This window comes from Cetorhinus maximus, chromosome 12, assembly GCF_964194155.1.
Source record: "Cetorhinus maximus chromosome 12, sCetMax3.hap1.1, whole genome shotgun sequence".
Taxonomy (NCBI): Eukaryota; Metazoa; Chordata; class Chondrichthyes; order Lamniformes; family Cetorhinidae; genus Cetorhinus; species Cetorhinus maximus.
In genome coordinates this window covers 78,857,669-78,880,319 of record NC_135890.1, presented here as the reverse complement: position 1 = coordinate 78,880,319, position 22,651 = coordinate 78,857,669, and the positions used below count along the sequence as shown (strand labels likewise).

Genomic DNA, 22,651 nt, shown 5'->3' with positions numbered 1-22,651 from the left:
CCCGGAGGTTGTCGTGTCAATAGAAAGATGGCCGCCTGTCGGTTGCTGGGGTTATTTGGAGCTGGCTCCTGGGTTGGGAGCGGGCTCTTCGTTTGCAGGCGGAATCTTGCGGCCTGCATTTCTGTTAGAGTTCATTCCGGCAGGGCCGAGGAAAAGCAAACTCATTTCGGCTTCGAGAATGTGTCCGAGTCGGAAAAGACAGAGAAAGGTGCGAGTGTGATGGGCTGAGGAGGCGCTGAGACCTGGGAGGTTTGGGTGGCAGCTTGGTGAGCCTGTGATGTGTCTTCCAGCCTCCTGGTGTTACCCGATGTCAGTACCTGACTGGTTTAATAACTGTGAGTAGCTGAGTAGGAGAGTCCCAAGCTCCAGCGAGCTGATATGTGGTGAGGATCTGCTGGTGACAGTCAATTGACCTTAGCGCCTTAGGTTGGTGGATATGGGCTTCGCTGGCTAGGCCATCATTTATTGCCTATCTCTGACTGCCCTTGAGAAGGTGGTGGTGAGCTGCCTTCTTGAACCACTGCAGTCCCTGTGGTCTAGGTACACCCACAGTGCCGTTAGGGAGGGAGTTACAGGATCTTGACCCAGTGACAATGAAGGAATGGCGATATCGTTCAAAGTTAAGATGGTGGGTGACTTGTAGGGGCACTTCCAGGTCATGGCATTCCCATGTATCTGCTCCCCTTCTAGATGGTAGTGGTCATGGGTTCGCAAGGTGCTGTATAAGCCCAGGTCAATGCCAGGTGGTCTGTTCGCTTTCATTCCTTTGAGGCTTTGTAGCAGTTTGATACAACTAAGTGGCTTGCAAGGCCATTTTGGAGGTCATTTTAAGGGTCAACCACATTACTATGGGTCTGGAGTCACATGTAGGCCAGACCGGGTAACCGCAGCAGATTTCCTTCCCTAAAGGACATTAGTGAACCAGATGAATTTTTACATCAATCAACAATGGTTTCATGGTCATCATTTGACTTTTTTAATTCCAGATTTTTATTAGATTCAAATTTCAAAGTCTGCTGTGGTGGGATTCGAACCCTGGTCCCCAGAGCAATACCCTGGGACCCTGGATTACTAGTCCAGAGACAATACTACTATGCCACTATCTCCTCTAACTGGGAATATTGAAGCCATTGCCTGCTCCAAATTCCTATCCCTAGCTACTGACTTCTTCCCTCCCCTTGACATAGCTTTTCCTGCTGTTCCCTTTATTAACTGACCATTTGTAATTACCTTTTGAGAAGGTGGTGGTAGGCTGCTTTTTTGAACTGCAGTCTGTTTGATGCAAGAAAGTGCTCCCACAATGCTCATGTCCTATTGGTGTGGATTCTCCCCTGTCACACTGTGCACCCCTATATTGTTCAATAGAACATAAGAAATAGGAGCAGGAGTAGACCATTCAGCCCCTCAAGCCTTCCCTGCCATTCAATAAGATCATGGCTGATCGGCCCCAGGCCTCAACTCCTCTTTCGTGCCAGCTCCTCATAGCCCTCAACTCCCCAATATTTCAAAAATCTATCTACCTCCTCTTTAAATGCTTTCAGTGATCCACCCTCCACAACTCTCTGGGGTAGAGAATTCCAGACATTCACTACCCTCTGAGAGAAGAAATTCTTTCGCATCTCAGTTTTAAATGAGTGTGCCCTTATTCTGTAACTATGTCCCCTAGTTCAAGATTCCCCCACTAATGGAACAACATCTCAACATCTATCCTGTCAAGCCCCCTCAGAATCTTGTACGTGTCAATAAGATCACCCCTCATTCTTCTAAACTCTTATGAATAAAGGCCTAACCTCATAGATGTCTACAGCACAGAAGGAGGCCATTCTGCCCATCGTGTCCACACCAGCCAACAAAGATCTGACTACACTAATCCCACTTTCCAGTGCTTGGCCCATAACCCTGGAGGCTATGGCAACACAAATGAATATCTAAATACTTCAGAGTTACGAGAGTTTCTGACTCAACCATTTTTTCAGGTAGAGTTCCAAACTCCCACCATCCTCTGGGTGAAAAAGTTTCTCCTCAACTCCCCTCTTGGCCTTCTACATCTTACCTTAAATCTATGACCCTTGGTTATTGACCTCTCTACTAATGGGGAAAAGTGCCTTCCTATCTACCCTATCTGTGCCTATCATAATCTTATACACCTCTATCAGGTCCCCTCTCAAACTTCATTGTTATGAGGAAAACAACCCCAGTCTATCCAATCTTTCCTCATAGCTTAGACCCTCCAGCAGCATTCTGGTAAATCTCCTCTGCACCCTATTCAGTGCAATCAAATCATTCCTATAATGTGGTGACCAGAACTGCACGCAGTACTCCAGTTGTAGCCTAACCAGCACTTTTTACAGTTCCAGCATAACCTCCCTGCTCTTGTATTCTATCCCTTGGCTAATAAGGACAAGTATCCTATATGCCACTTTAACCATCTTATATACCTGCCCTGCTACCTTCAGGGATCTATGGATATGCACACCAATGTCCCTCTGATCTTCAGTGCTTTCCATGGTCCTACCATTCATAGTGTAATCCCTTGCCTTGTTAGCCCGCTCTCCCCCCCCCCCCCCCCACCCAACCCAAGTGCAAGACCTCACACTTTTCCGAGTTGAATGCCATTTGCCACTGCTCTGCCCACCTGACCAGTCCATTGATATCCTCCTGCAGTTTACGGTTATCCTCCTCACTATTTACCACCCTACCAATTTTCGTGTCATCCGCGAACTCCTTGATCAAACCCCCTACATTTAAGTCCAAATCATTTATGTACACCTCAAACAGCAAGGGCCCCAGCACCGAGCCCTGCGGAACCCCACTGGAAACAGACTTCCAGTCACACAAACATCCCTCTACCATTACCCTCTGCTTCCTGCCCCTCAGCCAGTTTTGTATCCAATGTGCCACATTACCGTGGAGCCCATGGGCTCTTACTTTCTTGACCAGTCTTCCATGAGGGACCTTATCAAAAGCCTTGCTAAAGTTCATGTAGACCACTTCAAATGCATTACCCCCATCAACACTCCTGGTTCCTCCCAAAAAATTCAATCAAATTTGTCAAACACGACCTTCTCTTAACAAATCCATGCTGACTATTCCTGATTAATCCGTGTCTCACCAAGTGCAGATATGCTCTGTCCCTCAGAATTCTTTCTAATAACTTCCCCACCACCGAGGTTAGACTGACTGGCCTGTAATTTCTTGGTCTATTCCTTCCTCTCTTTTTTAATAATGGGACAATGTTAGCAGTCCTTTGGCATCTCACCTGTGGCCAGAGAGGAGTTGAAAATTACTACCAGGACCCCTGATATCTCTTCCCTTGCCCCCCTCAACAGCCTGGGATGCATCTCATCCGGGCCTGCGGATTTATCCACTTTTAAGGCCGCTAAACCTGCTAGTACCTCCTCTCTCTCTATGAACCTGTTTAGCAGCTCTTGATAAGTCAACCCCATCATCCCAGGAATCAGCCTAGTGAATCTCTTTTGAACTGCCTCCAATGCCAGTATATTCTCTTTTAAATACAGGGACCAAACTGTAGACATACTCCAGGTGCGGCTTCACCAACACCCTGTACAGTTGTAACGAGACTTCCCTATTTTTAAACTCCAACCCCCTGAGCAATACGGGCTAAAATTCCATTTACCGCCTTAATTACTTGCTGCACCTGCATACTAACTTTTTGTGTTTCATGCACAGGAACACCCAGATCCCTCTGTGCTGCATTTCTTTGGAGTCTCTTTTCATTTAAATAATAGTCTGTCATTTGATTCTTCCTACCAAAGTGCATGACCTCTCACTTTCCTACATTAAACTCCATCTGCCAAGTTTTTGCCCACTCACTCAACCTATCTATATCCCCTTGCAGAGTCCTTATGTCCTCATCACAACATGCCCTCCAACCTATTTTTGTATCATCAGGAAATTTGGATACATTACACTCTGCCCCCTCCTTCAAGTCATTAATATAGTTATAATTGAGGCCCTGGGACTGATCCTTGTGGCATTCAACTAGTTACATCTTTGCAACCTGAAAAAGACCTATTAATCCCGACACTCTGTCTTCTGTGTGTTAACTAATCTTCAATCCATGCTAATACATTATCCCCAATATCGTGAGCTCCTGTCTTGTGCAATAACTTTTTATGTGGCACCTTATCAAATGCCTTCTGGAAATCCAAATACACTACATCTACCAGTTCCCCTATTTCAATCCTGCTTGTTATATTCTCAAAGAACTCTAGCAAATTTGTTAAACATGATTTCCCTTTCACAAAACCATGTTGACTCTGTTTGATTGCGTTAAGGTTTTCTAAATGGCCTGCTATTTCTTCCTTAATATTGGACTCTAGCATTTTCCCAATGACAGACATTAGGCTGACTGGCCTATAGTTTCCTGCTTTTTGTTTCCCCTTCTTCTTGAATAGGGGCATCACATATAGCGGTTTTCCAATCCGCTGGGACCCTTCCGGAATCCAGAGTACTGGAATATTTCGACCAATGCCTCCACTATTTCTGCAGCCAGTTCCTTTAAAACCCTTGGATGCAGGCCATCAGATTCTGGTGACATGTCTGCCTTTAGTCCCATTAGTTTGTCAAATACTTTGCCCCTCATGATAGAGATTGTTATAAGACCTTTCCTCCCATTAGCTCCTTGCTTATCTGATATCTTTGGGATGTTTATAGTTTCCTCCACTGTGAAGGCCGATAGAAAATATTGCTTTAAATTATCTGCCATTTCCTTGTTCCCTGTTATCATTTCTCCAGTCGCATCCTCCAAGGGTCCCATGCTCACTTTAGCTACACTCTTTTTATATACCCGTAGAAGCTCTTGCTGTTTGTTTTTATATTTCTTGCCAATTTACTTTCATAATCAATTTTCTCCCTCTTTATTAGCTTTTTAGTCATCCACTGCTGGTTCGTAAAAAAAATCCCCGATCCTCTGGCCTACACTAGTTTTCGCCGCTTTGTATGCCTTTGTTTTTGATTGGGTACTCTCCTTGACCAACTTTGTTAACCATGGGTGGTTCATCCTTCTCACCGAGTCCTTCTTTTTGACCAGGATAAACTTTTGCTGAGCATTATGAAATATCTGCTTAAATGTCTGCCTCTGCTCATCCACTGACCTTCCCCTTAGTCTATTTTCCCAGCCTGCTTTAGACAACTCTTTCTTCAAATCTCTGTAATTTCCCTTATTTAAGTTGCAGACACTGGTTTGAGACCCAAGTTACTCACCCTGAAACTGAATTTGAAATTCCACCATGTTGTGATCGCTACCCCCTAGAGGATCCTTAACTATGATATCTCTTATTAATCCCACTTGATTACACATTACTCGATCTAAAATAGCCTGTTCCCGGGTAAGTTCTGCAATGTATTGCTCTAAGAAACAGTCCCTGATGCACTCTACAAATTTGTCTTCCATGTTACCTCTGCCAATCTGATTTGTCCAGTCAATATGCAGATTAGAATCACCCATGACAATTGTAGCACCCTCCTTACACACCTCCATTATTTCCCGATTTATACTTTATCAGACAGTGAGGCAACTCTTCGGGGGCCTATGGACAACTCCCACCGTGACTTCTTCCCCTTGCTGTTCCTTATTTCCACCCAAATTGGTTCCACATCACAACCTATTGCACCTATATCATTACTCACCACCGCATTGATACCTTCGTTTATAAAGCCGCATTGATACCTTCGTTTATAAAGAAAGCTATCCCACCTCCTTTTCCTATTTGCCTATTTTTCCGGAATGTCGAATACCCTTGAATATTGAGTTCCCAGTCTTGGTCACCTTGCAGCCACGTCTCTGTAATAGCTATCAAGTCACATTCATTTATTTCTATTTGTGCCATCTACTCATCTATCTTGTTACAAATTCTGCGTGCATTCAGATAAAAAGTCTTAAGCTTTGACTTTTTACCATTATTGCTCATTCTGGTTTTGATTTCAGCTGCGCACTTCAGCTTATATTTTCTGCCCCTTCCTGTCACGCTTTGATTATTGTTCACCTCTTCACTACCCTGCACCTGTGCTCTCTTGTTTCTTTTTGATTTTTTAAACTTCCTTTCAATGAACCCTCCCCCTGACTAATTAATTTAAAGTCCTATCTACAACCCTAGTTCTACGATTCGCCAGGACACTTGGTCCCAGCATGTTTCAGATGAAGCCCGTCCGAAAGGAATAGTGCTCTCCTTCCCCAATACTGGTGCCAATGCCCCATGAATCGGAACCCATTTCTCCCACACCAATCGTTGAGCCACTCATTTACCTCACTAATCTTATTTACCCTACGCCAATTTGCACATGGCTCAGGTAGTAATCCAGAGATTATTACCTTTGTGGTTCTGCTTTTTAATTTAACCCCGAGCTGCTCGTAGTCCCTTAGCAGAACCTACTTCCTAGTCCTACCTATGTCGTTGGTACCTCCGTGGACCACGATAACTGGATCCTTCCCCTCCCACTCTTAAGTTCCTCTCCAGCTCAGAAGCGATGTCCTTAACCTTGGCACCAGGTAGGCAACACAGCCTTCGGGACTCTCTGCCTTTGTTGCAGAGAACAGTATCTATTCCCCTAATTATGCTATCCTATTACTACTACATTTTTCTCCCCCCACTTAAATGGTACCCTGTACCACAGTGCTGTGGTCAATTTGCTCATCCTTCCTGTAGTCTTTCCCCTTGTCCACACCGGGAACAAGAACCTTGTACCTATTGGACAAGGGCACTGACTGAGGCCCCTCCCAAAGCTAAATTTTGGATCCCCATACCTGCCTCACTCACAGTCACACCCTCCTGTCCCTGATAATGGTCCACATATGATGTAATTAATCTAAGGGGTGTGACTGTCTCCTGAAACAGGTCACTCTAGAATGATATTCAAATATGGTTGTTGTCACTGTTTGGATCAGCAAGCTCACCACATATCAGCTGGTACTTGAGACCTTCTCAATTTGTATGGTTTAGCTAGTCAATGTCACTAGACCTGTCAAATACTGACACCTGGCCACATCACAAGACTGGAAGGCACATTTCAACTCACCAGTTGCCACCCAGACCTCCTTTCCCGACAAAGGGTTACGAAAGCTTATAAAATCCCAGCCGCTGTATAGGACTAACCATCCTATTGGCTGGTATGAACATAATTGCCATTAGAGGAGCTGCAGACTCTCAGTTAATCAGCCTGTGGATCCTTCAGCCACTTTACAGTCCTCAAAGGGAAGAGTATGAAGATATCAAAAGGTTTAGAGTAGTTATGGAAAGGAGCAATGAACTGGAAGAAAGCTAACTTCAGTGAGTTGGTAGGACCAGGTGAATTGGAAACAAAGATTGGATGGTTAAACAGTAAATGAGCAATGGGAGCCCTTCAAAGAGGAGAAAGTTCAGCACAAACAAGGCATATTCCTATGAGGGGGATGGGAAGAGCTAAACTAAATGACTAAAAATATAGATATTAAAATGAAACAGCAAAACAAGACTTATCATGAATTTCAGATCAAAGCAATGGAGAGTAGAATCATAAAATCATAGAATGATTATAGCACAGAAGGAGGCCATTCAGCCCATTATGTGTCATCTGTCTGGAAGAGCAACTCAGCTAGGCCAACTCCCCCACCTTTTCCATGTGGCCTTTCAATGTTTTTCTATTCAGATAATTAACCAACCATTTTTTTGAAAACCATGATTGAATCATTTCCACCACCCTGTCAGGCAGTGCATTCAAGATCCTAACCACTCACTGTGGTGGAGGGAGGGAGAAGAAAGAAGTTTTTCCTCATGTCGTCTTTGGATTTTTTGCCAATATCCTTAATCAGTGTCCTCTGGTTCTTGACCCATCTGCCAATAGGAGCAGTTTCTCCCTACCTACTCTGTCTGGAACCCTCGTAATTTTTAAAACCTTTATCACCTTTTCGGTAAGGAGGACAGTCCCAGCCCCTCTAATGTATCCATGTAAAGTAAGGCTCTCATTCCTGGAACCGTTCTTGTTCTGTGTCCTCTCTAATGCCTTCACATACTTCTGAAAGTGCGGTGCCCAGAAGGAGGCACAATACTGCTGTTGAGGCCAAACCAGTGTTTTATAAAGATTCACCATGACTTCCTTGCTTTCGTACTTTATGCCCTTATTTATAAAGCCCAGGATCCTGTGTACATTGCTAATTTCCTTTCTCAACTAGCTCTGCCATCTTCAACAATTTGTGCACATATACTCCATAGTCCCTCAATTCCTGTATCCTCTTTACAAAATAGAGTACAATTTTATTGTCTTTCCTTTTTCTTTCTACCACAATGTATCACTTCATAATTCTCTGCATTAAATTTCATCTGCCGTGCCTCTGCCCGTTCCACCAGCCTGCCTGTGTCCTCCTAAAGTCTTTCACTACCCTCACAATTCATGATACTAGTAAGTTTTCAGTTGGCTGAAAATTTTGAAATTGTACCCTGTACGCCCAAGTGTAATATAGATTTTATAGATTAAGAGAAGCAGTGGTCCAAGCACTGACCACTATATACCTTCCTCCAGTCTGAAAAACACCCATTCACCATTACTCTGTTTCTTGTCACTCAACCATACTGCCACTGTCCCATTTTTGTTCCATGAGCTTTAACTTTGCTGACAAGCCTGTTACGTGGCACTTTATCAAATGCCTTTTTGGAAGTCCATATCCACCACATAACTGCAATACTATTATCAACCTTGTCTGTTATCTCATCAAAAAACTCAAATCAAGTCAGTTAAACATAATTTGCCTTTCTCAAATTCATGCTGGCTTTCCATATTTAATTTACATTTGCCAAAACGACTTATAGTTTTGTCTCAGATTATCATTTCTAAAAGCTTCCTCACCACTGAGGTTAACCTGACTGGTTTATAGTTAGTTGCTGGGCTAATTTTTACAACCCTTTTTGAACAGGGGAATAATATTTGTGATTCTCCTGTCCTCTGGCACCACCCCTGTATCTAAGGCGGATTAGAAGATTATGGCCACTGTCTCCACAACTTCCAGCTTTCCTTTTCTCCATATCCTCAGGAGCACCTGATCCAGCCTTGGTGACTTAACAAATACAGTCAGCCTTTCTAATACCTCCTTTCACTACCCTTTTACTATTGATAGTAGAGCTGAAAGCAGGGGAAAACTTAAAAGGAATTAATGACAAAGCAGATGTATGAGAAAAGATTTTGGGAACATTACATTGTTTAATAAACATGAGTAAAAGGATAGTCAAAAGAAAGGCAGGACAGATTATGGACCATAAAGGAAATCTTGTGGAGCCAGAACGTATGGCTCACATACTATATGAGTACTCTGCATCTGTCTTCACTAAAGAGGATGCTGCCACTGTTACAGTAAAGGTGGTGGTGTCAGGGGAATTGGATAAAAAAAATTTTAAAATAGATAAAGGTCAGGTACAAAATGGTTGACAGTGTTCAAAGTAGAAAAATCACCACTCTGGATGGAAGGCATCCTTGTTTGCTGAGGGTGGGAATAGTGGAGGTTCTGTCCACAATCTTTCAATTCTCTTTGGAATGGTGCCAGAGGACTGGAGGTTTGCCAATGGTACACTCCTGTTCAAAAAAAGGCAGATAATTAAACCAGATAACGAAAGGTCAGTTAGCCTAACATTGATGGCAGGGAAACTTCCAGAGACGATAATGCGAGACATAATTGTAACTTGAGCAAACATAGGTTAATAAACAACAGCCAACATGGGTGTGGTTAAAGGCAAATCATATCTGACTAACTTGCTTGGGTTCTTTGCTGAAATAACAGAGAAGGTTGGTGACGGTAGCACAGTTGAATGTGAATGTAGACTTTGAAAAGGAGTTTGACACAGTACCACATAAACTTATTGGCAAAATTAAAACCCATGGGATTAAAGGCCATGAGGATGCAAAATTGGCTACAGGACAGAAAACAGTATACTAGCATACAATTACCTTTGCACTTCAGTTTGTAACACTTCCCTGATATGAATGTAGGTTTTCCTTTCAGTCCTTATAGGGACTCAAAGACAACTTAGTTGAATTTATGCATTTGACGTTTATTGTAGAATAATTTATAATGTTTTCTTATTATAGTTTACAGAGTATTTAAAAATGTTGCCAAAAACTATGATGTAATGAACGACGCTATGAGCCTTGGCATTCACAGATTATGGAAAGATGCGCTTATTCGTATGATGAACCCACTGCCAGGAACAAAACTGCTTGATGTGGCTGGAGGGACAGGTACAATAATTGCTCAGATCTACTCCTATGCTCTACAGACTGCCAGGGGTTTGAGAAAATTTTGTGAAATTTGTGTTCCTGATCAGTCTTTCCCCTTAAGATAAAAGCAAAATACTGCAGATGCTGGAAATCTGAAACAAAAACAAAAATAGTTGGAAAAACTCAGCAGGCCTGACAGCATCTGTGGAGAGGAAGACAGAGTTATCGTTTCAAGTCCGTATGACTCTTCATCAGAACTAAAGAGAAATAGAAATGATGTGAAATATAAGCTGTTTAAGGGGGGGTGGGACAGGTGGAGCTGGATGGAGGGCCAGTGATAGGTGGAGGCAAAGGAGAGATTGCCAAAGATGTCATAGGCAAAAGGTCAAAGGGGTGTTGACGGTGCTGATATTAGCTAAAGGATGTGCTAATGGTAACATTAAGGGTAGAAAGCAGGATGAGCAAGTGACAGATGGCTCTAGTGGGGGTGGGTGGGGGGAAGGGATCGAAATAGGCTAAAAGGTGGAGATAAAACAATGGATGGAAATAAATTTTAAAATAATAATAGAAATAGGTGGGAAAAGAAAATATATTTTAAAAAATATATTTAGAAAAAAGAATCGGAAAGGGGGTGGGGATAGACCTTTCCGGTCCCCTTTTTTCTAATAATTATTATATTTTTTAATATATTCTTTTCCCACCTATTTCAATTATTATATGGGAATGTTGAGAGTGGGAAGCCTCAGGACTTGTGCTGGGACCACTGTTATTTCTAATTTATATAAACGGCCTTTGAGGAACAAGATATTCAAGCACTAGAGGCAGTGCAGAGAAATTATTAGAGCTGATTCACAGTATCAGGGTCTGAATTATGTAGAAAGAGTGGAGAAACTTGGACTCTTCAACTGAGAAATGATCTTTATAGAGGTACGTTAGGTTACAGATAAACCCAGAAGATTACTTCAAATTAAATGTGGGAGTAGAATGATGCTGTTAGGAAACATGTCAAGAAAGTATTGAGCAATCAAAATGTGGAATAAATTTCCAGGCACAGTGGAGGCAAAAACCCTGGAATTATTAAGAAACGATAGGATGCTGTTACTGTGGGAGATTCCCCCAAGGATCTATCCTTAACCTCTATTGCTCATTTACATGCTGCCCCTCAGTGACATCAGCTGAAAATACAAGGTCAGGTTCCTCACCAGTATTGACAACACTCAGTTCTACCTCGCTACTACTTCTCTTGGCACTGCCGCTGCCCCGAAATTGTCAGACTGATCGTCTGAAATCCAACCTTGATGGAGCAAATATTTCCTCCAACTAAATATTGGGAAGGCCAAAGCCATTGGCTTCAGTCTTCCTGCCACAAACTGTTTCCTAGTCACTAACTCCATCTATTTCCCTGGCAATAATCTGAGGCTGAACTGAACAGTTCACAACCTTGTTGTATTTGACCCTGAGATGAGCCTTTGATCACATGGTCATGCTATCACTAATACTGGTTCTTCCACCTCCGTAATGTCACCCCTTTCTATCCCTGCCTTCATCTGCTGCTGAAACCTTCATCCATGCCTTTGTTACCTCCATACTTGGCTATTCCAATGCACTGCTGGACAGCCTCCCGCCATCCACAAACCCAAGCTCATCCAAAACTCTGCTGCTCATGTCCTTATACCAAATCCACTCACCCATCACCCCTGTGTTTGCTGACTTACAATGGTCCTGGTTGAGCATTGCCTTTAACATTCTGGCCTTTGTTTTCAAATCCCTCCATTGCCCTGCCCCTCCTTATCTCTGTAATCTCTTCCAACCCCACAACCCTCAGATATCTGTGCTCCTCCAATTCTGAACTCTTGCGCATCCCCAATTTTAATTGTTCCACCATTAGCAGCTGTATCTTTAGCTGCCTAGGCCCTAAGCTCTGCGGTTCCCTCTCTAAACCTCTCTGCCGCTCTTTCCTCCTTTTAGGTGCTCCTTAAAACCTATTTCTTTGAACAAGCTTTTGATCGTATCTCCTAAAAACTCCTTCTGTGCCTAAATGTCAAATTTTGTTTGACAACTCTCCTGTGAAGCATCTTGGGACATTTTACTATGTTAAAGATGCTATATAAATGCAGGTATGTGGTTGTTGGAGTGGCATTAGGATCGTTTTGATGGATAATCAAGATGAGTCAAATGACCTTTCACATCCATTATTGTGTCCTTTCCCCTTCCCCAAAACCATTATATTGACAAATGTTTGTAAATAAAATGAAATAAAAATTTGGATTGTGTCAGCTTGACAAAGAATTATTCCTTTTAATTTTTATTAAGTTGGCACTTAATTTGATTACAGTGTTTCTGGTGCAATGTGATAGATATTTTGTACAATTTGAATCTTTTATTCCTCTGATATTTAAATTAAGCAGCAATCATTATAGTTGCAGTACCCTGCACTAAATGTACCAAAGCTATACCACATCACCTAGTGCTCAAAGTCTTTGTTTTATTGATGGCTATTGGAACTATCTTGAACATTTCCCCATTTGTTTGGCAAACTGATAGAGGAATTATTCTTGGCAATTATCTGTCAAGTGCAATGTGGAAGTGAGTCACAGTTTATTAATAGATAATCTGTTTAGGAATTGCATTATGTTGTCTAATGTAGTGTACCCATAGGTGTTGTACTGTTATCAGCTTTTTACTTTCACCCAAGTTATGAAACCTTCTATTGTGTGGTTCCAGTTGACATGTCTGTTATTTAATCATAAGAATGCTAGAAAACATGCATTTTCCCAGGTTCTTTATCTTCTACCCCTCCCTCAACTTCCCCCTTTCTCTTCTGATGATCTCAGAAGCATAGAAGCCTCTCCATTATACCTTCCAGAAAGGACACTGATCAAGAGTAAGAGGATTGACTGAATGTTTCCCTCCCCAGCCCATGGATACTGCAATGTCAACTGAGGGCAATTACTACTCAAGTTTTGAGCGGCACAGGCTTGGGGAGGGGATTCAAACGTTTCTGCTCCATATAATTTATTTTCATGCTGTGGAATGAGATTGCGACTGTAACATCAAGGCAACTTTCCAAAACTTGTTTTATATTAAGTTTTCATTGGTAAATTGACTGAGTTTAGCAGTGATTTTAAAAAAAAAACTAAGACCAGTTTCACTCCTGTGATTTATAGTCAGCCATGAAGCTGTATGATGAAGCTGTCAGATTTTTTTTATCCTTGTATATTCTGGACATTATACAAAAGTGACATTCTGGTATCGCCAATGTCACACTGGCATTATATCCTCCAGTGTGAGAATGACTCATCACTGGCCTGAGTAAAATATGTGCATTTAAAAACTATATTGAATGATATTCTTGCTAGAGTGCAGACCCTTGGGGATCTGCTACTTCCTGCTATCTCTCTACCTTTCATATGTGAGCCTGTTGTGTGTCAGGAAGCAAATCGCCCAAGGGAACATGATAGCCAAGCCCAAGCCAATCCTCCCTGCTGACAACACATTCACTTAGCAGGAAATCTTATTAGGACTGGTTGGTTTTTTTCCACCATATTGTCCCAGTAAAGGGATAACAGGACCAGTTGTCATACCCTTATCACCATTTGCACAAGCTGGTGATTGAAACTGGTACTTTCTTGGTCTGTGTAGTTCTGTTCCATGATTGGGAGTGTTCTTTACAGCTAAAATAATGTGAAAGAAGTAAAATTGCTCTGTATTTCTGCAGGGGATATAGCCTTCAGATTTATGGATTACTTGAGATTGCAACATGAAAGACAGAGTCGACGAGCAGTGAAATCTAACCAGAGCCCATCGTGGCAACAAATCAGTGACTTCTATGAACAGCAGAATAAATCCGATTCTGATTTGGGATCAAAGGCAGTCATCTGTGACATCAATAAGGAAATGTTAAAAGTTGGAAAGCGAAAGGCAGAACAATTGAACTATACTGAAGGTAGGTGGTACTTTATGAAATTTTCCTCAGTGCTGGATGTGATGTGAAAAGCGAATGGGGACCTCCATAAACAGTCCTGCTTGAAAAGAGATTGAAAGTTTGAGAGTCAACTAATGATTGTATTGAAGGAATTTGCTTTTTCAGTCTGTTCAGCTAGTGACAGTTCTTTTGACTCCTCCGTGCTTCAGTAAGATGTTTCTTATTAAATCTGGAATCAGAGGCTGAAGTGGTAGTGCAGGACAAGGCTGAAGGAATAAAACTGAAGAGATAAATCTGGAACTAATGATTAGGGGATGTTAAGCGTGGTTATAACGGGAATAAAAGGCTACTGAGTGAAGTAAGAAATTCTACAATTGAAATCCTGGGAATGAGTGAGTTAAAGTAGGAGATTGAAATTTTTTTTGTATTCTACCCTGGAGCACAAGATAGCTTCAAGATTGACCTTTCCAATAAGCAGCAATATACAGAGATTTGACAAATTTAGCAGGGTTTTGTCACATTTTGATGGAAAATGAAATGTTTGACATTAAAGTAACATCTAAAATAACTAGTCATACAGTTATTTGTCTAAATAAAGGCAGTAAAATTGCTGCTGAGTCAATCTCTAATAAAAAAAAATTGATCTCAGTTTGTCCACAGCCCATTTTATCTGAGTGACGAATGCACTTATGCTGCATTTCAGGTTGCGTTTTTGTTTCTGTGCCAAAATATACAGGTGAAGTCTGCTCAACTATCACTCCTCTCATAGATAGTTCTTAAAATCATACAGTGCAGGAGTAGGCCAAACAGCACAGGAGGTGGCCACTTGGCCCATCATGTCTGTGCCAGCTTGCCTAATTGGTCCTTCTCCCCTGCTCTTTGCCCATAGCCCGCAAATTTGCCTTTATTGAGCATAATCTAAAAGCTGCTCTTGCAACTAAAGGAAATACAACAACCAATTTTCACGTCACAAGGAACCACTTGCTGACCTACATTGGGTGCCATCCACCAGTGCCTCCAAATTAATGTTCATATTCTTTGCTTAAATGCCTCGATGGCCTCACCACTCCCTATCTCTATACTGTCTCCAACCATTTGCTCCATTGCTCCAATTCTGGCTTGTGTGCATCCTCCCACCCTTTATCTCTTCAATGGTGGCTGTACCTCTTTAGCTATGCCCTGACTCTGAAATTCCCTGTTTAAGCCACTCTCTACCTTTTGACTTTTCTTTCCAGATCTTCCTCTTGGACCAAGCTTTTGATCACCCCCTCCTAATATTACCCTTTGCTTAGCATCTGTCTATTTCTGATTATGTAAGTGTGAGGTATATTTGGATAATTTTCTCCATTAAAGGTGTCATATAAATGCAAGTTGTAATGGCTGAAGGAGCCTGGATCACAGTTTATGTTGGATTGAATGCACATTTCCTTGTGCAAACTCCTTTTTGCAGGTTTGTAATGAAAAGAGAAAATCAACTGATACAATGTGATTAGTAATAAGCTGCATGCTTTCATTTAAATATTTAATCTTCACTTTCTCAATGCTGCCAAAGATTCTGCTCTCCACTTGTTCCTGAAGGTGCTAATTCATGCTGGATTTGTAACTGTTCTTCACACTCTCTGCTAAAGTGATTTTCTTCACGTGAGCCTAGATTGAGTGCCACTAACTTAGTGCTGCTCTCACTTAATACCCACAGGTGCACTCTCTACCACCAACTAACAGTCAGAATGTAAACTATGGTTTATTTCTCCTTTCTGCTTAGAATTGACTGTGGGGTGCTTAGTCCAAAGGAATATGTTCTGACTATAAGAAGTTTCTAAGGTTACTGTCTGTGTGCTCACATTTGTTCTCTGGTTGGTTGTTCCCTCTAGGCCTGTCCTGGGTGGTGGGAAATGCAGAAGAGCTGCCATTTGACGATGACAAGTTTGATGTTTATACAGTTGCCTTTGGAATTAGAAATGTTACTCATATTGATCATGTGAGTAGATGCAGTGCATCATCTGTAACTAACTTCTGATCAGTTCCAATAGAGAACCTGCTGCCTGCCATTTTTCTTCTCTTCTCCCTCCCTCCAACAAAAGTGATGCGTGTATTTTGAGGTTGAAAGGATGAAAGTGTATATTTAAAGGCAGCCAATAAGTTTCCATCTTTTGAATATTCATTTAATTAAAAATATAAGTTTTACTACAACTTGTCTGTTGTGATGAATTTCTTATAAAAATTCCTTTGTTCAACTCTTGATAATGCAAGAAAGTATCCATGTGGGAAACTGTGATGCTGACTGACTACCTGTTTTCCCTTCACCAGGTATTGCAAGAGGCCTATCGAGTTTTGAAGCCAGGTGGAAGGTTCCTATGTCTGGAATTCAGCAAAGTACAGAATCCAATCATTTCCAGGTGGCTGTAGTAAATTGGGATTATTAAAAAAGGAAGCTGGCTGCAGTAATTTAGTATTACTGAGGAGGAAGTTAGCTACAGTAATTTAGTATTACTGAGAGGGAAGCTGGCTGCAGTAATTTTGTATTATTGAAGGGGAAATTGGCTGCAGTAAATTACTGGGGGGGGTAAGCTGGCTGCAGTAAAGACATATTACTGAGGGGGAAGCTGGCGGCAGTCATTTAGTATTACTGAGGGGGAAGCTGGCGGCAGTCATTTAGTATTACTGAGGGGGAAGCTGGTGGCAGTCATTTAGTATTACTGAGGAGGAAGCTGGCGGCAGTCATTTAGTATTACTGAGGGGGGAGCTGGCGGCAGTCATTTAGTATTACTGAGGGGGAAGCTGGGGGCAGTCATTTAGTTAGTATTTCTGAGGAGGAAGCTGGCTGCAGTCATTTAGTTAGTATTACTGAGGAGGAAGCTGGCTGCAGTCATTTAGTTAGTATTACTGAGGAGGAAGCTGGCTGCAGTCATTTAGTTAGTATTACTGAGGGAGAAGCTGGCTGCAGTCATTTAGTTAGTATTACTGAGGGGGAAGCTGGCTGCAGTCATTTAGTTAGTATTACTGAGGGGAAAGCTGGCTGCAGTCATTTAGTTAGTATTACTGAGGGGGAAGCTGGCTGCAGTCATTTAGTTAGTATCACTGAGGGAGAAGCTGGCTGCAGTCATTTAGTTAGTATTACTGAGGGGGAAGCTAGCTGCAGTCATTCAGTTAGTATTACTTAGGGGGAAGCTGGCTGCAGTCATTTAGTATTACTGAGGGGAAAGCTGGCTGCAGTCATTTAGTTAGTATTACTGAGGGGGAAGCTGGCTGCAGTCATTTAGTATTACTGAGGGGGAAGCTGGCGCATTTTTTTTTCTCCTGAAATGTAATTTATTTGTAGATTTCTTACACTGGTAACCTGCCTGCATTCACGTCAACAGACGGTTTAAGTCGTGTCTTATTGGACCTTTGTCAATATATTGTTGGTAAATAGCTTCTGCAGTATCCTGCATGAGCTAGTGCTGCTCATGGACCAGCTGCTTAGAGAGCACTAGACAATGACCAGAGTTTCTCTCTGCTGGGAGCTGATGAGGTTTACCCCTGTTTATTTTTGATTTCGATGAAGTAGCTGCTGTGGGAACTCAATAGGTTAGATTTTCTGGCCCCTGTGAATCTCAGTCCAGAACAACCAGGATGGAGTGCAATTTGGCCAGAGTTGAAGTGAACAAATTGCAGATAATTAAGATGATTTCCTCCAAACAGTACAAGTATAGGAGAATTCAATGGGGAAACTCATTGCGCCATTTGTATTACTGTTCTGTAAGAACAATTGCTCAAAGGCCCCTGACCAACAAAGTAACAGCAAAAAAAACAAGCAAAATGTTCAGAAATACTACTAAGCAATAACTTTCGGGTGGGTCTCTTGTCAATCCATTTCCACACACAACTGTATGCTTGCAAACCAAGATGCCTATTTTAAACTGATCAAAGCATGAATCAGCATTTTTTAGATGGGACAACTAGAGAAATGCCTGGACTACTTGGTTGTTATGATGACTTCAACATATTAAAATTCAACCCCAGCCTGTTTCAGCTGAGCGCCTCCTGGACCCATCAAATTTAACACTACGTGATGCAGTAAGTTAACAAAATAAAAGCGAAATACTGCAGATGCTTGAAATCTAAATAAAAACAGAAAATGCTGGAAAAACTCAGCAGATCTAGCAATATTTGTGAAGAGAGAAAGAGAGTTAATGTTCCGAGTCCATATGAGTCTTCAGAGCTCTCAAGAGTCATATGGATTCAAAACATTAATTCTGTTTCACTCTCCACAGATGCTACCAGATCTGCTGAGCTTTTCCAGCATTTTCTGTTTGATGCAGCAAGTTGGTGGAAATCTAATATCATAAATCTCTATCTCTTTTTCCATTGTTACAAATTTATTATGCCCATAAGTCATCAAAATGAATGCGAAATAGTGGATGCAAAGCCACACCCTATCATTCTACAGATATGTTCCCTAGTACAGTATGTTCGTATACCAATGAACTGTGCCTCCCTGTTCCAACTTTTTATTTTTGCCTATTTTCCCCACTAATATTTCTTCAGCCTTTCCTCCTCTGAAGACATTGTCTGGCTTCCTGTTGGGATGTGGTTCAATAGGCAACATTCACCCTCAAATATTTTGATCAGTTTGCCATTCTTCATCTCTGAATTTGATGGTTCAGCCACATTTGAGGCCAATTCTGCTCTCACCTGATATTTGTACCCGAGAACTCTGACAATTTTTCCTGTCACATCCCAGACTTTAAGCTGAGTTGACTCGGCTTGGATCAAATCTGCAATCCGCCTGGTTCATAGTTTCAGACACTCATTGGACCTCTTTTTTCTCTCATCATAAAGGATTTTCCTTACCCCTCACTTTTTTCTTCTGGACTGTTTTGTATTTATTGTAATCGTACTGAATACCTGTTCTCTTTTGCCCAGGCTGTACGATTTGTACAGTTTTCAAGTGATACCTGTGCTGGGTGAAGTCATCGCTGCTGATTGGAAATCCTACCAGTACCTTGTAGAAAGTATCCGACGTTTTCCTGATCAGGTAATACTACTGTCATTTAGATATTTTTTAAATGTTCATGTTCAAGCACTCACCATTATGCTTTGATATACTTGCACACTACACTGTTGTTTATCAGGCTGTTTTTTGTTTCACACTGCAAGTTACCTTTATTGTAGTTGGCTTATATTTGAATCAAGGATGGATTGCAAATGTGATTGCACAGGATGGGCTTGAGGAATTATTACTTGACTTCAAATTGTTTAAAGCTCCAAAGGTTGTAGTCTTAATTTTTTTTCCTTCCCCTTTCTTAAGATGGAGGACAAACTATACTTGAAGAATGGGGCAGACTGTTCTAGTAATAGAGACATTGTTACTTATTTTGTCCTAGGTTTCCTGTGCCACATAACTGTTGCTTGAACTTAGGAGCTGCATCAATAAGAAAGACATTATATACCACATTTCACAACCTCAGAACCCCAAGGCATTTTACAGCCATTGAAGTACTTTTTAAATGTAGTCTCTGTTGTAATGCAGGAAACTACACGAGCTAGTACTACACGCTAATGGTGTATTACCTGGAATTTAGAAGGTTAAGAGATGATTTGATCCAAGTTGTCAATACATTAATGGGAACGGATAGGGTCAATAGAGAAGAACTATTGTTGGTTGGGGTGTCGAGGACAAGGGGACAAAGCCTATAAGTTAGGAGTCGGACCTTTCAGGAGTGAAGTTAGGAGGCACCTCTATATACACACACATAGGAATTTAAAACTCTTTTCTACGCACAGCAGTTTGTAATGCTAGCTCAGTTGTTAATTTTAAATCTGATTTTTTAACCAAAAGTATTAAGAGATCTGTGGTAAAGGTGGGTATATAGAGTTTTTAGAGGTTAAATGACCTCCTGTTCCTCAGATCCTGACATCTGAAACCTCTGACAGTGCAGCACTCCCTCAGTACTGTACTTGTCGTGTCAGCCTGGAATTTGTGCTTGAGTTCCTGGAATGGGATTTGACACCACAACCTTCTGACTCCGAGGTGAGAGTGCTGCCACTGAATCGCAGCTGTAAGGAGCATATATTTTTATTTCTGTTGGACTGTTGTAAAGAACATATCTTTTTATTTTCTGTTGGACTGTGGGTTGGGATTGCAATGGCTGCAGTTTAAGAGACATGTCCACTGGAACAAGATGAGAGATATATACAATGTTGCAGTCCTGGAACAGAGTGTGCCATGAAAGACAGGATGGTGCTAGAAAGGGATCCTGGACCAAGGGACCTGCCTGACCACAGTATTTTAATTGGCTCCTGACCAGGTGACCAGGTTTTTGTGTGAAAGCAGTGGGGCAGAAAGCTCCTGGTCTGCAAAGAGAAAACACCTAAAACCTATTTTCCTCATATCTCTATAACCTGCTCTGTCTCTGAGGAAACCCCTGTTAAAAGGAAAAGGAGAAAACCACTGTTGGAGACATTGGAAAGCAAGTTCTCAACCAGTGAACTAAATACTGAAAGTGCTGGAAGACCACCTCGTGTCATCAACAAGAACTGAAAGGAATTTGGAAGACATTGATCAAAATCAACCCATTGAATCCTGTACTCTGGATTAGCGCTATTGAACTGTTTTATCCCACCCTTAAAATCCATGTTGTGTGTGTGTGTGTGCGCGCGCATATGGATTTAAGAAGGGGACAGAGTTTAAGTTATATTGTTAGAAGTTAGCAATTCATATTTCTCTCTTTTGCCACTAGTTAAAGACAATTTGTTCAAAAAACAGTTATTTACTTAGTAAGTTTACAAACCTGGTGCTCATATTCTGTTAACCTAAATTAAGCCGTTAGGTAAAATTGGGGCAATCTGGTGGTTTGGAGGATCGTGGGGCTTGATATTACAGCGCACTATCCCCAGTGAGTCGTGACACAGCAGACTTCTCTTTCTTTTAGCAGTATTGTTTTATAACTGCCAACTGGGAGATGTGCAAGACTGTCAAAAGGTACTCTCTCTAGGAGTAGTAAGGTGTATTATTTTCTTTTCTTGAAGAGGAGCCTAGTCTCTGCTCCCAGGCTGTCACATTTTGATGCAGAACAAGTAATGTATACCTGGAGAATTCCAGCACTGGAGTTGCTTTAATTTATATCTTTGTGTCTTTCCAGGAGGAGTTCAAAGGAATGGTTGAGGATGCAGGGTTTTACAAGGTGGAATACAACAACTTAACATCAGGGATTGTGGCTGTTCACTCTGGATTTAAGCTCTAAATTTGAAGTGGCCAAAAGGAAATCGACAGCTGCCTGCTGCGAGGCCCGGCTTCCATTAACTCAGATACGTAATCTATGTGAGTTATCACACGCCACTGCCAAGTTGCTGTAATACTGGCAGATATGTCTGAGTCAGTCAGTCACTTAACAGCCACACAATTATCAGTGAGATCCGAGGGAAATGTGCTGCAATGTCATTTGGTTTATATTATCCTCATTTAGAAGTGTAAAAGCGCAGGTGCACGTCTGCTCCTGTTCTGTGTGGTTTTCCTCTGTGAGGATGTAGTATCTTCAAATAATCAGTGCATAAAGCCCTTAGACATTAAGGAAATAAATAAATTTGCCACTGACATCCAAGCTTTGCCAGCAGCAGACTAGTTATTAAACTAGCCTGCTAAATTTATTAATGTTTTAAGGAATCAAGTATTTGATCATTTCATATTTTCTGTGAAACAGACTGGAATAGAAATTGTTGCACTTCTTGTCTTGTCTGACCTTCCGGCACAAAAAATTTGATGTTGGTCAGATGACAAGAAAGAGATATATTTCTCGCACACACTGCATCTTAAAAGCCTTAGAGTAAAACCTACAGGATCTCTTATAGACAAGTATTGCCATTCCCATCGCTTTGTGAGTAAGACGATGCTTGATGCAAACTTGTCCTACCCAAAAAGATTACAGAATCAAAATGAGCAGAAAAAATATACCACAGGTTCCCTCTTTTCAACAAAATTTGACGGATGTTATTGTCCTGGAAGTTGATGACTGGCTATGAGTTCCAGTAGCCTTCAAAGGAGACTCCACTTGGCACTGGGAATGCATACAGTCATCAATGGCAGGTTAGTTCAGGACTCGAAAAAATGATGTACTCTACTCCTATGCAGTGAGTAGGTCATATTATGGTGTTTTCACAGGTGTCAAGACTGAGTGTACTTCATGTAGTCCTGCAGTTTAGCTTTTGTCTGACTTTTTGTTAATTTTATTGTGTGTGTGTGTGTGTGGCAGGAATTCGTCTTTACACAAATTGCAGGATTGATAAATATTCAAATGTCCTAATGTTAAATAAAGCATTTTTTCTAATTTGATTTTTGTATATCTATTTTTTTAAAGTTGATTTAGGGGTGTTCTTGCAGTGACAGGTGGTTTTTGTATCAGTAGCTTATTGCTCCCCTCAGTGAGCTCTGATCCTCCTGTGTTTGAGTGAGGGAGCAATGTCCCAAGCATCTCCAAAACAGACAGACCAGGAGCTGTAACAAAAGTAGAAATGGTTGAACTTCTGAGCAAATGTGACAACTTT

General features: G+C 41.5%; 1 protein-coding gene across 2 annotated transcripts; it reads left to right on the top strand.

Moving 5' to 3' along the window:
• Window positions 1-22,430, top strand: coq5 (coenzyme Q5, methyltransferase). Of its 2 annotated transcripts, none has more exons than XM_078553967.1 (7): window positions 1-208; window positions 10,075-10,224; window positions 13,922-14,149; window positions 16,000-16,106; window positions 16,436-16,524; window positions 19,034-19,145; window positions 21,253-22,430. In XM_078553967.1, the coding sequence occupies exons 1-7, from the start codon at window positions 28-30 to the stop codon at window positions 21,352-21,354; spliced, it is 969 nt and encodes a 322-aa protein (XP_078410093.1). In that variant the 5' UTR covers window positions 1-27; the 3' UTR covers window positions 21,355-22,430. The 2 variants fall into 2 exon arrangements, with proteins under 2 accessions (XP_078410093.1, XP_078410094.1); XM_078553968.1 differs by having other exon boundaries at window positions 200-335.
• Window positions 22,431-22,651: the final 221 nt, after the last annotated feature.